This window comes from Athene cunicularia, assembly GCF_003259725.1.
Source record: "Athene cunicularia isolate RWA chromosome 1 unlocalized genomic scaffold, athCun1 chr1_part2, whole genome shotgun sequence".
Classification (NCBI taxonomy): Eukaryota; Metazoa; Chordata; class Aves; order Strigiformes; family Strigidae; genus Athene; species Athene cunicularia.
In genome coordinates, this window is record NW_020799092.1 from 1,866,617 (window position 1) to 1,882,343 (window position 15,727).

Sequence of the window (15,727 nt, forward strand, 5' to 3'; positions counted from 1 at the left end):
CCCCCCTACATTCAATTAGTCTGTACAAAAGCCAGAAGCTCATTCTGTGCAAAAGGAAGCTTTCTGTGTGTGCAAAGACTCAGATGCTCTAGCGTGCTGACAGGAACAACGGCAACAACAGAGGAGACAAGAACAAAAATAATCGGGGACCCTCCCCTCTAACTGACCCCATCCCCCATTTTCGCCCCCCCAACAGAAAGGAAGCATACCAAATTAGATGAGTCAGTGTGCAAAAGTCCAAACGATGTGCAGATGCTAAGGGAAAAGGTTGGTGCTGAAAACTCAGCGAGAGAACTGGGGTTCCCCCAGCTGTAGAGCTGGCTAGGTGAAAAGATTCATCTTAGCCTGCTCAAAAGGTTGTTGAGATACACAGAACAAAAGCTTCATCTAAACAATTTTAATTCTTTTGTCGCTGTTCTGTTGGAGATGATGTGAGGAAACAGCCTCTGGAAAAATCCAGCAGCTACTGAATACAGCTCCTGGTTCATCCTCCTTTCCTCCCTACTCCCTGCAGAAGGACAGGCAACTCCCCGTTCCTCAACTAAGCTAATAAGGTGCAGTTTTTCAGACAGGAAACTCTATAAAGATGTCTCCAGGGCTGGAAGAAGTGGTCGTAGTTCCGGACCAGGACCACCCAAACTGAAACTCAACTTCATTTTTCCCTTTCCTCAGACAAAGGAGGTGGGGAAGAAGGAAGCAAAACCTGCACCCCGAGGATGAGTGAGGGACTTTGCAGGTCTCCTCTCTTCCCTTAGGGAGCCCTCCTTTACTTGGCACGGTGGAGCACACTCTCCCTTCAGCCATGGGAGGGAAGCAAAGGTCTGGGTGGCAGCTCTGGAAAAATGATAAGGAGCAGCCAGCAGCCTGAAACAGATTCATCTTTTGCTTTTCAAATGCCACTTTTAGACAGACGGTAAGGAGTACTTAGCACTCCTAGAGCTTTGCATTCCAAAGTGCTTCAAAACATACTTCAGATTTAAAAGTACAAAAAAAAGCTGCTTAACATTTCGACAGATTTTCAAAAAGCTTTTTTGTGCTGACTCTACATTTTCTGGTTAAAAAATAATAATAAAAAAGGCTTTCCACCTCCTCCTCCTCCAAAATCCCCCTTCCAGTCAAAACTCTGCTACCCCAGTAATGAGATAGGCTGTGATAGGGGTTTTGAACGATCTTATGAGCTCTCCCTTTCAACATCGGACTGGCATCCTTGGACAAGAACCCCTAGCATCTTTGTTTCCATCTGCTGTGGGCTGTGCTGCAATCTCAGCAGCAAAGCTTCTACCCCATCCCAACTTGGCAGCAATATCTCTCCCCCGTCAGCCATTACATGCTCCTACTGAGCTCTGCTCCTCTCTACAACTCCCAGTTAACTAGGGATCATCTGCCAACCGCTCCCTGCTAAACCACTGTACTTTAAGAAATAAAGGGTGCAAGGGGAAGAGAGGTAGAAGAGAAGGGGTCATTACTCCAGGAAGTACCTGTTACAGGAAAGGATGTGAAAGGTTTGCATTCAATTTCAAGCCATTGTTTCTTTCTCCTCCCAGTTGTCCTTGGGCTGTTTTGTAGGCCTTCCTATCTTGACCAGCTGCTTGGGTGGAACCCAGGTGGTTTGACACCCGGAAGGTTCATACCTTCTCTGCGAGGACAGTAAGTTCAGCAGGCAGAGGACAACATGGTCTCTTGATCACAAGCTATTGTCTCAAAACAAGCTGGCAAAAATTATGTGTTCCCTTTACCTGGGTGTGCCATTGCTATACATTCCCATGTAGAAGATAACCTTTGCAAGCTGTTATCATACACATCTCCCTTGCTTTCCCAAATGGTAAAAGAGATACACAAACACAGCCCTGACCATCTCCTTTTCATGGGGCCCACTCAGAACTCTGAGGGGCATCCACCCACTGATGCAAAAGATCAGCTTCACTGCAAGTTCTTTCCACTTTTAACATGCCTTCTCTCTCAGCTGCTAGCTCACCCAAAGGCCTGTCCTCAACTGCCTAGCAAGAGCAACTCTGAGGCAACTCCCTCCCTGACAAACAGCTGCCCCTACCATTTTCCTAGATGGCCCACTGCCTTTCTAGGCTGCAGGTAGGCAAGGGAGGAACAGAAGACTGGTAGATACCAATTAGCTTTAGAAAAGGAGGCTTTTGCACTTTCCCTACTTCAGAAAGCACAAACTTAATGCTTGAGAGGACCGGACGGAGAGGTGGTGGTAGATTTAGCTTTGCTCAAACACATGGATGTGGCTGACAGCCCTCACTGCTGTCTTCTGCACCCCGGACTCTGTTGGGGCTACCACCAAAGGTCTTGCATGAGCTACCCTGCCTATTTTCTGACCCATGCAAAGCTTCCCTTCTCTATTCCAGTGAAACCATCAAACAGCACTAGCTGGCATACAGCAGGAAATGGTACTGGGGCCAAGGGCCCCCTGTGAGGTGAACAAACAATTTTATACATTCAGTCACAAAACACCAGAACAACAATTCTGGACAGTTTCACAACACTAACAACAACAAAAAAAGAGCCATTCATTTCTCAGTAAGCTTCTTTTTTTCTGAGGCTCCAACACAAGCAAGGGTCAATTCACTAACAAATTTGGGCTTATTTTGGCAAATGGAAGTGCCTTTGGGTGTTCTCACAGTAATATCCTGGACTTGATGGAAAAAGGGAAATAAAACCAACAAAAAACCACCTTGGTCTCACTTCACAAGCAGAAGGGCCCCCAGGCAAATGCAAGACAATAAGGAGCATGCAGGAGGTACAATGCCACTGCTTATATGTTAAAACTTGCTGTTCCAAGGCATCAGTTACATATCAGAGCAGTAACATCTAGTTTATAACCATCCAGAAACAGAGGCAGTTCTTTCCTTTTTTTTTTTTTTTTTTTTTTTTTTTGTGTTAACAATAAAGGTTTTCCATTCTCATGAAGGCCCTCAGTTCTGTCATATATACAGCGAGTTCACTGTGAAAAGACCTATGACAAAAACTTCTGTCCCCCAAACGTGACTGGTAAATTCTCACATGGAAATAGTTCTAAGAATGAGTATCAGAACAGCTCTTCTTTTGAGAAGTTTGTTTCTTGCATACAGTTCAGTAATTTCCACTGGCTGAAGTTTTTCTTGTTTATAGCCATGGAGCCAAAAGAGGTATGGGAGAGTTAGCCTGTTTCTATTCTCAGCTTGTGCTTCAAATAGAATTATTAAACTCAGCTTCAGCTGGATGCTATTCTGGCTCTTCTAATCAAATGGAATGCTTAACAAAGCTCCAAGCACAGCATCTGATTTTCACAGTATATTAGCCCAAGAGGTCCCAAAACAATTTTCAGATTTTGGGTTGAACTGGCAGGTAGATGGTATTGAAAAGAAGAGACAAGTAAACCCAGACAACCTCTCTTGCCTTCACAAGTAAAACCCCATACACCTCTACACCTGCAGAAGTGGAATAAAGCTAATTTTAAAGTTCCTGAAGACCAGCTCTACCAAGGAAGTTTACAATGATATGTCACCAGACAGTATGGAATAGAGCCACATTTTAAAAAGATCAAGAGAAAAATCTTCTCAAAAAGATCTTCAAGATAAGCAAAAATTCATTAATGTCAAAAAAAAAAAAAAAAGAGTCCACCCCAACACAGTAACTGCTTAGTTTCCTACCACAAACTCCTCCCCCCCCACACAAATCAAACCCACGCTTAACCCAATAAGGGTTAACTCCTCATTGACCTGTACACAAAGCAGCATGGTAGCCAGGTACTTTGTTCAAGCTTCATGTAGCGAGATGATTAGTCACCAGAACAACTCAAGCTAGCTTGATCCAAAAAATGATTAAGATCTAAAGCTGTGGGTGGATCCTCTTTGAAAGACCACCACAGGTCTTTCAAAACTGCACTGTAAGAGGAAGAAAAAAAATGTTTAAAGAGAAACGCCAAAACAAAACATGGCTAAGTCTCAGCTGGTGAGTGGAGAGAAAAGCAGAGGATGGAAATCCAGTTTATTAGGACAAGTTCTTTCCTGACACAGGATTGGCATTGCTTCCTATGTCAGCCAAAGCCAGGAACCTTAGTAAATAGGAAAGTTTTTGGTGTATTTGTACACTAAGACAGGACAAAGGCAGCAGTACCTGTATTAGCATAAAGAATCCTATAAATGCCATGAAGATTTAGCAGGATGAGCTGAAGTTCAAGACTTTTTAAAAAGAAGTAAGCTAAAATGTTATGCTTCTGCAACCTGACTACTTGATCTGCTAAACCCTCAAGAGTGGACTCAGCCATGCGGTGTGTCCACTGGTCACAAGAAGAGAGAGATGCAGCTATTCAGCACATTTGGCAGGTGTCTTGAAGAGGGGGCACGTGGGTGACAACGACAACACTGTCTGACCCCACATCCTGCAAATGAGGGTGCAACTCCAAATACAGAAGCCTCACTCTGGACACCCACGTTCGACAAACATCCTGAGCTTGTATGCTTACCTCATCAATTTGCCCTTGGTAGCTACTGCAAGCTTCTTTCCCACTCACTCTTCCTCCCACCACATAATTCCGCCTCCCCCAGCCCCCGCTCCCCCCCCAGCTTCCACTTCTCACCTTCTCAGATTTCTCCATAATAAAACTCCCACGTCACTTCTTTGAGAGACAAAAGGTTTGTCCAGAAACTGATGATTTTCCCAGTGTTGCTGAAACTGCTGTGACACAGTCGAAGACACATCTGCTCAAACAGCTCTGAGATGGAAGGGAAAATCCTAAGTCTACACTGAGCTACCATATCCTATTTGAGGTAAAACCTGCTTTTAATAAAAACAGGGGGCAGTCCAAGCACTTTGCAAAAAGTAGGTGTTTGGAGGACAAGAAGCCCCAGAGCTCCAAAATTCTGCAGGCCAGCAGCCAAGCCCTTCAAATAAACACATTGAGGATTTTAACAGGTGTCTTACCTCAGAGCTCAGAAGGCTCTTAACTTCTTTTAGAATAAATACAGCAGATTAGAGATGCTTCAGGTGTAGTGGTGAGAGGAAACAAAGGATTTGAGGACAGTAATCATGACAGTAGCCAATGTCACCCTGGAGCACTCTGTCCTGCAGTCCCCACCTTAGACTCTAGCTTACTTTTCTTGCTTTCCATAGGAAAAGGTCTATATTTTAAAATTTATTTAAATAAAATTTGCTTTTAAAAAAAAAAAAAGTAAGAGAACATGCGTGTGCAAGAACAGATGCTATGCTAAATTACCAACTCAAAATACAGCAATTCTTCAGAAAACTTCAAAGTGTCACAGGCAGTCCAGAACAAGGCATTTTTAAGTGCAAGATCAGGCAGGGTCTATTGAAATGCAGACCGCTTTCCTTGGCAAAGATTTTTAAGCCTTCCAAGGGGAAGTTCCCATCAGTAAAGTAGTACAGGATCACAGATACTGTGAGGAGACTGGAGTCACAGAAGAATATTACTCAGGCAGTACAATCCAAGAATTCTCATTGCTAAGAATTAAGAAAATTTTTCCCCTCTTCAAATCCAATACATGCCTTCCCCACATGTTGTTTACCTTGGATCTCTCAATGGGGAGATCCAAGAACAGAATTTGCTGCCTATCAAGGTCCATTTCTAGCTCAGTTCTGTCCAATTCCTGTGTCCTGGGCCTGTGCCAATATCTTGGATATCTTTGCAGTGCCAGGCAACGCTTCAGTTGTCCTATTAGCCCCTCCTCCCAGGAGACAGGAGTAAATTTTCAATCAAGTTATTACAACAGATTCAGGGCAGCATTTGTTATTAATACTGAATTTGGCAAAGGGTAAAGACACCCCACTTTCCATAACACATTCCTCAGCAGAGCTGAGCCTGGAAATCCTGTTTAGCATATACAGAATGGTATGTCTCGACTGTGCTGGGTTTCTGAGCTTTTAATGAGGGCAAATTGAATTTATGTTGCCATTCAGAGATGCATTTTAGTCTTTCTGCATGATCAACAATCAAAGGGAGAAACCTCTGCTGTCTATACAGACTCATGCTGCAAAGTCTGACTTACCACAGACAGGCAAATACGGTTCTGAAGTCCTGACAGCACTGGAGAGGAAGTCTTAACAGGCTGGAGTTATCTACACAGGTAGGATCCATCGCCTCTCCGTGCTGCAGGAAGAGAGGGAGGAGGAAGGTGGGAAGAGCAATGCACAGAGAAGTATCTTTATCCAAGGGATATCAATTGCAGAACAAGGTGACAGGCTAGAGATCCAGCTCTCTTTCCACCTCCACATGCCCTCTCCCCACAAATGCAGCTGCCACCACTTAACAGGATAAAAGGTGAATTGTTCAGCTTGCTGCTTTCACATCTAGGAGGTGAGTCTTTGCCAGGGAAAGGGCTGTCAGTTTTTCAGATGGACAAAACAATGACAAATACACACCCCCTACACTGCCCTTTTTTGCGTATCTGAAAGGGGAAAAAGGAGAAGAGGGGGAAAAAAAAAATTAAGGTCTCTGTAAACATTTTAAGAGGAGACATTCTGGATTTTTTTTTTTCTTCTTAAGGGATAAAATAACCTTTCCCTAGCCCCACCCTAAAAGCACTAGTTTTGGGGAGCACTGAAAACAGAGATTCAGAACTGCGCACTCCGGTCTCGGAAGAAGCCCTCAGCCACTTGTGCTTCTCTGAAAGTGACGGTAATGGAGTTTGCTGTGATGTCTGTCACTGTCACTTCGCTGGGGGGCACAGTGGGAATCCAAGGGAGGCTGCCATCCACATCTGCTGCAGGAGAGGCAGATAAGAGCATGTTAGTGAGAGAGAGAGAGAGAGAGAGAGAGAGAGAGGGTGAAGGAGAAGAAAGGAAGAAGAGAGGGAAGGGAAGGATGGAAAAGAGGCCTCCTTTCTGACAAATGGTGGGTGAGATCAGCCTGTGCTGAGTCTGCACATACAAGGCAAGAAAGACCATGGGCAAGCCCTCTCCTCAGAGGCTAAGGGAAAATGGAGGATCACTGCATGATATAATAGGAAAAGACTAGCAAAGGTGTCCAGACATACACCAGCACCAGAGTAGCCTACAAAGAGGTCAAAAGACTGTCTGTAACACCATCCAGCTCATCTAACTATCCACAGTTCCCCAATACCTCTCACCCCATCTCAGTCCCTAGTTTGGCTGTCAGGAAAGCACACTTATCCAGGTGTGAGCTCACCTGCTTGTAAATGTCCTACCCTGCTGAAAAGGAAAAATTCACCAACCCTTGTACATGCTCTTCACATACTCCTATGGGAGTCAAAGGGACCCAAAATGGAGGGTCTTCCTTGTACTGTACCTGCAATGCAGCCTGGGTGTGATTCTCTCAAATATCCATTAATACTTCTTCATGGAGAGGCTGTTCTCCTTTCTCATATCCTTCTTTTGCTCTCAGACAGCTCCATACAAGAAACCCAAGCATTCCTGCACTTTCTCACTGTAAGAATAATTATCATTCCCTTTGCCACCCAAAGACTCACTTCCCCCCAGCCCCCAGAGACAGCCACAAAAATAGAGAGGAAGAAAAACATACCCTGTCCCTGCCACTGTAGTGGTACTATACACCTTGTTGTCCTAACCTGGGTAAGGAACGAGGGCACCTTAAGGTGTATTTTCTGGCCTTTGTCTGAAATACCTGGAGTGCCTACTTTCACCTCAGAAAGAGTCCAAGCCCCCGCATCCTCCCTCCAACAATAACTGGAATTTCATGCAGTCCATGCATCAAGGGGAGAACAAAACCAATTTTACATTTCTGTAGTGCCAATTCACTCTTACAATCCCCAACTGCTTTAGAGCCCAGAGCTTCGAGGGCTGGGGGGGGTGCGGGGTGGGGAACAGCTCCGCACATTTGCACATTGCCAGGACGCAACACTGGGTTCCTCTGTGCTACCCTCATTGCTGCCTCCCTGGATTTTGGGCACTGTTTGAATCCCTGTCAGAAAGGAGGGGATAGTGTTGATTCCCAGAACACAGGCATCTCCCCAAAATCTTTCCTAATCCAGCCTGGCTAACAGCTACTCCTAACAAGGAGTAACAGGATTCCTTTAGCTACTACAAGCAGCACAAGCCCCAGTTTTCCACTCCTCAGGAAAGCTACGCCTTCAGAAGCTCTAATAATGCAGGGATAGAGTTTCCCTGGTAACTCAGAGCAATGCACACATCCCACAGCCCTCCTGCACAAGATGCTAGTATCACTCCCCAAAATGCCAAATGTGCTTGGACATCTCCCTTGCCTACACTCACACTACCTACTCAGTGGGATCATGCAGGAGTTACCATCCTTACTTCATCTCCCTCATCCCCCTCTCACATAGCTCTATAGCAAGAGACTCTGGAGGACATGGGGTGTGGAAAGGGAAGGAGGGGGAAGAGGAACGCATAATGGGTTCCTAACAGTATTCCTGTATGCTCCTCAGAGCAACACTGTGAGGGGAGTGCTGGTGTCCAAACTTGTCCACTGCCAGCCAAGCCCCTTTGGGCAGGGGAGCAGGCTGAGCATGTGTGGATATGTGGACTGTGGCAGAGTTCATCACTATCACACCTGCACGTCACCTCTGCTGTGAGGAAACTGTAAAAGGGGAGTAACTTGCAGTATCTTCCTCATGTTTTCTAACACTGGGAGGGGTGTCACTGATATGACTAGAAAGAGGCAGCAGCACCAGAAAAGCAGATACATCAGTGCTATTATCCAAACAAGAAAGGAACTTCCAGACAAAAGGGCCATGATGTGAGACATAGAGAGCTGCTCTGAGGACCTGACCTAAACCACAATCTCAGGATGAGGCAAGCAAGGAGGAAACAGCAGAGCATCCTTTGCATGCCCCAGAACTTCACAACCAAGGGGTGTCTGGTCTTACCTTCTTTGCTGGTGTGCTGCATGGCCTCCCAGTCCTCAGGGCCCTGCCTGGCCTCTAGGCCAACTGCATCATTCAAGAAGAACTCATGTCTGCAGTTTCGGCTCTCCAGGCTTGCCATGCGGGGGAACTTCTTCCTTGATAGTCGCAGGTACTTCTGGTTTTTGCGTTGCTTTCGGAGAGAGAATGGCAGGACTGCTCCTCCAGTTTTCTCTGAGAACTCTGCCTGACCTGGCTTACTCCCTGGCAGGCTGCTGTCTCCTCCTCCAAACCTCCGTGCAAGAGAGAAACAGAGCTTCTCCTTTCCCTTGTGGGCGCTCCTCAAGTCCATGCCATACAGCCGCTGCCAAGACATCAACGCAGCAAGGGTCAGAACAGAAATCTGATAATATAGCCAGGCCTCCCACCTGGAGTCAGGAAACTATTCTTTGTTCGGTCCCTGCACATCTAGATGAGCTAAGATAAGTTGTGCTGCTCTACAACACTGTTTCTCTGACCTCTTCAACTGCCATCTAAGATCTTCCTAATATGTGCTTTCTAGGATTGGCTGCTTTGCTTGGCAACAGTTAAAGTGTGCTGGAACCTCACTTCCAAACAGTGGTTACCTTTAACATGATGGGAAGTCCAAGCACAACATGCAATTAAGAAACCATGCCAACCAGGTAACCTGCAACCACACAAGCCCAAAGTTGATAAAATCCTAGTTCAGAGAGCAAGAGCTGTTGTTGGTTGGGGTTTTTTTGTTTTGTTTTCCTTTTTTAAAGATAAGTTAGCTGGCTCTTCAGCTAACAGGTTAAAACTGTCTGCCTACCCACTGATTTTATGTTGTTGTGTTAGCTTGTTGCCTCCAATTTTGTCCATGCAATAGCAAATGGACAGTTTCCACCTCTGTGAGCAGAGGAGCAGTGCAGTAGCTAACGAGTTCGAAATAGAAGAGCAAGAGGCTACCTGCAGTAGGAGGCGCTTTGGTTTGGGGCCTCTTTTCCTGTACCCCGATGCACGGTCTCTCTCTTCCCTGTGAAAGAGGAACACAAATCAAACCGAGTACTAAATACCACAGCACAAAGCCAAGTTGGAACTTCTACCTTTCACAGTACAGCTCCCTCATTTCCTTCATTAAAACCCAATGGTGACCAGCATGGGCTTGGAGAACATCCCAGAATTGCTTCTTGTAGGAGTGAAAGCCTTGCAATAAGGGCATTTCTCTGACTTAGCTGCTCAAGGATAGGTTAGTGAAACTTATCACCTTACATGACTCCAGTCCAGCCCTGGACCTGATTAAAACCTGAGAATGATTGCTCTTTGGCTCAATGCTGCTTGTTCTTGGCCTCATTTCCTGAACAGTGCCAATCAAAGCTGCTTTAACCCTGTCTTGCCCACCTCAGCCAACACCAGGATAGAGAGATCAAGCAGGATTCATTGCTACACATCTCATCTTTGATTGGAGTAGGGACAAGGGCACTTTATGCACACTGTGAAATAAAGACACTATCTCCTTTTCCTGTGTCCAGAGAGAGAAAGAACATGCATCCTTACTTTTCTTCATAAGCCACTACCAGGCGAGGGTCCAAGATATGATCCTCTGGCTCCCATGTGCTGTATCTGAAGAAAAACATAAGGAATATAAAGTAAACAATACTTAAATGAAATGTTCTCTCTGCAGGCCTATTACCCATGTGCTGTGGCCCTGGATACTGTCTTCACAAGGGTCGGTGGGGCCTGCCACAACATTGTGAGAGCTCTGAGGAATCCCAGCCATTGCCTCCCAGACTTCCTGCAGACACTCCGCTTCCCAAAACAGGCAGGGCCAAGCATCAAACAGCTCTTTGTAGAACAGGGAAGACTTTCCTCCCCAGGGCCCCCTCCACGCTGTTTGCAAAGTCTGTGAAGACACTTGGATTTTAAGTCAATGCCTAAAACAGGCCTCATCTGCAGCGCTCCCTCAAATCCAACAGACCCCATGGAACCTTGAGACGTGATCTGATACAGCTTTCTGAAAAATAGGTCTCTTAATTTAGAGTGCTCAAAGAGTAAGTGTGCCTTCTCACCTGCATTATTAATTACCTCTAATCACTGAAGCCAAAAGTATTCATTTAAGAAGAGTTTAATTTTTCTCCACTGGTGCCATTCAACTAAACATGTTTAGACCTGGGCCCTGAGGCAAGTTGATGGCGACTTCTCAACTATTCCTCCTCTTGCTCGACTCCCCCTGCAGGTTAATTCTATCTAGCAGAGGTCATCACTATTTCTGTACTGGCACAGGACAAACCCCTCTGCACTGTGGTCAGGGCTATCAAAACTACTCAAAAATCAGCTCGATGCTCTGAATGTAGCCTGTGAACAGTGTCACTCACTACCCCATCTCCCTCCTCGATTGACAGACAACTGTGAAAGGAGTCAGATGCACAGGAAAGGACTGAACCCACCCAGCAGGCAATGCCAAAACAGGTTCCCAAAGAGCACAGCTTCACTTAATAGCAGGGAGAAGCAGGCAAAAACTCCCACTGTGGAAGGTGAAAGGATCACAAGGTAGTCCTCGTGGGATGTCTGCTTCTAAGGGGTCATGTTTGCCCAGAAAAGGCATGTCTCTACCCTACAAACTCAAAGGCAAGAAAGCAAGTCTGAAACCCCAGACGCTTCATAACATTAATTTTCCTGGAATGTGAGGTCCAGGGCCTGAAGGCAGAGCCCCTCCCAGCTCCCTGGGAGGAAGGCCAGAGAGGAGCCACATGCAGGTGGGCAAGGGTGCATTTGTATCAGTGCCTTTAAACAAGGGGGAAGCATTTTAGGATGTTTACATTTCTGGACAAAGTACAGGCTGCACATGAGGGCATGCGATACATGCATATATGTACACAGGGGAGGTGGTTTGGGAATGCTTTCCCATTTTATCTCTCCATTAGATAGAAGAAAGGTACTGAAATATAGGAGCATTCCTGGAAAATGGATCTAGAAATGAAAGTACAATTCTTTTACAAAAGGGAGAAACAAGAATATGAAATTCAGATATCCCGAAGTGCACTGTACATCAGAGAGTTAAGAACAGACAAGTCTTCAAAACCAGCTGATCCCCTGCTCCTTCCCTCCGTTGCTTAAGCCTCCTGCAGCAACCTGACTGTGAGCTGTCAAAGCCAAGATCCTGTTTGAACAGAGGAAGGTTTCCTCCCAGCTGCAGGGATTCTGGCATTCATTCTACAAATTTAAGAAAAATAATAACACAATGGGGGAAAAAAGACATTGGATTGCTTTTCATGGGCAGGAGAAGAAAAGGGATTTGCTTTAAAAAAAAAACCAAACAACTGATGGGTGTTCCCTTTTTCTCTGCAGATCACTTTCTGGCTTCGCTGCAGTGGCAAAACACTGCATATAAAAAACCCCATGGTTCAGTTTGTCACGCACATGCGCACAGAGCTATATATATGGGTACACGCAGCCCAGGCTGCAGCAGAATTGCAGAGAGCAAGCACTCTGGAAAACATAGATCATATGATCTTCCTTTGCCCTCCTTCTACTCCTCCTCTTCTCCCTCCCCTCTTAACTCCAACCCAAGTTGTAAACAAGCTTGTAGCTAGAATCAGATTGTAACTCCTCCATTCCCTGACTCCAGCAGTATAATCCAGAAATTTGAGGTGCAGTGCATTAACAAGATTTTTTATTAATCAATAAAATATCAATTATATGGGAAAGCAGCAAACTATTGACCTATCCTTATTCCCTTCCATGAAGCCTCCAACAGAAATGATGGGATAACTGGTACAGAGATTACGAAGAGCAATGCAACAAGGCTGGGGAGGGGAAAAAAGTGAAACACAGTGTGGGATGAGGAAATTGAATATGTTGGAAGACAAAGATGCAGACAGCTTCTGGTGTTGTGTGCCATCCCAGGCATATGTATGTTTAGAAACAAGGAACAGAGACTGCTAGCAGCATGTAAGGGACTTCAATGCTCAAAGCATCTTGGTTTTAAGCAACTCAAACCACTGTATAAATGTTAAAATGGAGGGTAGAAAAAAAGAATATCAGTGCTCTTCAGATTTGGAGTTTGGGGGAAGAGAGAAGGTGTTTGGACATGTGACAGCATCAAAAGAAGGGAACCTTGATGTCCCCTCGCTCCCTGGGCACAAGGGTGTGCTTTTAACTCCCCAAAGAGTTTCTGACTCCCTCAGAGTTCCAAGGTGCAGGGCAAGTAAAGGCAGCAATAAGAATAAGGGATGCTCTTTCCAAGGAAACATTATGCCATGTCTCAGCCCACCTTCTTGGCAGGTGACTTTACAAGAGAAGGACCTCAATGCATTTGTTGAAAAGAGAATGGATAAACATCAGTCTACTGGCCAAAAGGGGGGGGGGTGTGCCTCACAGACTACCAATGCACTTCCCAACCTCAACCAGCAATTAAATTAGGCTTGGCTACTCAGAAGGTTGAAGCAGTCCAAGAACTGACCCACCCTATATGGCAACTGGTGCTTGTCAACAAGTGCACAAGGTCACCCTTTGCCAGCTGAACAATGTCACTCTCTCACCACCAGCAGGGAGGGGAAGCTGCATATATTCACACATGCCCTTGTAAGCACAAGGACTGGACATGAAGGAACACATTTCAACTTCTTGGACACCAGGACCATCCTAGTGGGTCCTGCGTTGCCACTGCAAGGATGAACGTGTACAAGCAGCCCCTTTTGCTTAGCAACACACAGAGCAACGGCATGTGTAATGTAGTTGTACCCATGCACATTGTGTGCGTACACACACAGACAGTTACAAACAGAAAAGCAAAGACAGGGCCCCCCACATGGCTTGTCCAGGAGGCTTTTCTACTAGACTGCTAGCCAATATAGTAATATTCTCCAGTTACCTAATCCTTTTAATCTCAAAGCATTTTACAGACTATTTAGGCAAAGAGCAATCACTCTTCTCCAGAAGCAGCTGCATTTTAATGAGAAGTATCTGTAATCAGTGCACAGTAATGCTGGAAAATTTTTTTTTCCCTTTTTGCAACATAGTAACCAAAGCAAAAGAGGAAAGACACTCAAAATAACAGAAGGTTTCAGGACAAGGAAATGAAGGATGGAGGTAATTTTAAAGGGACAAAGATCACCTGCATTTGGCTACAATCAATAAATCTGAAACATTGCCCCTTTCCATTTGTGAACTGCAGAGGGGAAGCAGTGGGACAACAAGCCAAGACCATCAACTTGTTTTCTATTTTAAAAGACTGCTTATAGCTCTAAAAATAAAGTGGGGTCCTCTTGGTGCTGAGTCAGAAAAGCAGTAGCCATTCCAAGTTCAGAAGAATCAGAGTTCCCAGTTGAACTCATAATGATTTTAAAAACACTGGTATCTAGAAAGCACTCAATGAAATCTTTCAGTGGTGGCAAAAAGGTCAGAACAGACTGGCACAGAGTTTGTAGCCCTCAGCTGCCAGTCTGGAAGTAAGATTTGGTTTTGATTTGTGGCTTCTTGGTTTTGTTTATCTTTATTGGAATGAGGCACAAGAGATTACCTGTTAAGAATGAGATGCTCAGTTGAAGAGATACAGTGTAAGCTATTGCCAAATATTAAGGAAAAAGACAAGTAAAACACAACTTACTTTGGGGGCCATCCTTTCCACTTCACCAGGTATTCTACTTTACCCTAAATATAGAAAAAGGAAGAAAAAAAACAGGTGAACTCTACAACCACATACAAGCTACAGTAAGAGATGCAACCAATCAACAGGATTAAATTCTGCAACTGAAAAGCTCATTTCCCAGCAGTTTATTTTCAAAACAAAGTCACCTCCTGATTCAACTATACTTGGTATACCATTTTCCCCAGAAAATGGGCACACAGGGGTATTCAGGCATGCTTGAACTACCATCTGCTTGGGATCATACCCTTGCAGAAGCCTTGCAGGCAGAACCCCAAAAGCCAACCAGACAGAAAAACTGCAACCATTCCTGCATTAACAGGCAATCCTACAAGAATTCAGCATATCTAAACGCAAGAGGGAGATGTGTGCCAGGAGCAAGTGTCTTTAAGAAAATTGGAATTGTTTTTAAGAAGAGAGAGGAAATACAGTATTTCAGAACCTATGAAGCATCTCTTTGGCATGTTACCTTCCAGTTGCTACACACTTTACTCAAACACTCTTCCATCCATCAGAGTCACTCAACCTTTTGACCCAAGCAAACAGCAGCTCACAGCTGAAGTTCAGAGATATCCGTTTATTTAATCACTCTAAGTACAAGATTTAAACAACAAAAAAAAAAAAGGCAAAAAAGAGTGTAGTGATTGGAAACCATGTTCACAAGCTCCATGAGCAGCTATTTAAATCTTTAATATTATACTGAGGGGCTTGTTAAGCACTTCCCAAAGCATGGCAGAGGCCTTTATGTGTGCAGGATGTCCCCCCCTCGAAGTGCCACTACCGCAGCTGCAGACACGTTTACACAAGAGCACGGCAAGCAGAGCGCTTGGGTCCCGCCTGAGCCGGAGAACCGGTTTCGTTTTCCTCACGGGGGGCTCACCAGCCTCCCAGTGCTTGAGAGCGGTGCCCCATAAGGAACTTTCCGCCAGAGGATCTCCACACGCTGCGTGCTTACGGGTTAGACCTCGTAAACCCCCATGGGGATGGCGAGCGTTTCCACGGCTGGGGAAACCGAATCACTGAATCCTTCCAAACTGTCTCTTGATTCGGGCTGCCCGGTTTGGTGGCGCCGGCACTGACCGCGCGTAAGCTGCAACCCCGATCAATGACATCCCCCCCTTTCTCCCCAGGCTGCCCCAGAACCCCCCCACCTCAGGAGCAACTCCCGCCAACACGCGCGTCCGCCGGCTCCGCAGGCAGGTGCCGGTGCCCCGGAGGGCAGAAGGCAGGGCGGCCCCGGCGCTTGTGCGAAACGGCAGGGGTGTGTGTGTGCGTGTGTGTG

The 15,727-nt window shown here is 45.6% G+C and overlaps 1 protein-coding gene across 1 annotated transcript in view; it reads right to left on the reverse strand.

The window, feature by feature from the left end:
* LOC113491089 (chromobox protein homolog 6-like) overlaps nt 1-15,529 on the reverse strand; it is a 34,666-nt gene extending 19,137 nt beyond the window's left edge. The window contains exons 1-3 of the mRNA XM_026867749.1: nt 14,693-15,529; nt 14,407-14,450; nt 10,356-10,421 (exon numbers count right to left, since the gene is read on the reverse strand). Coding sequence (XP_026723550.1) covers nt 10,356-10,421; nt 14,407-14,450; nt 14,693-14,761 — 179 coding nt within the window. The 5' untranslated portion in view covers nt 14,762-15,529. The remainder of the gene's footprint in view (nt 1-10,355; nt 10,422-14,406; nt 14,451-14,692) is intronic.
* Nucleotides 15,530-15,727: the final 198 nt, after the last annotated feature.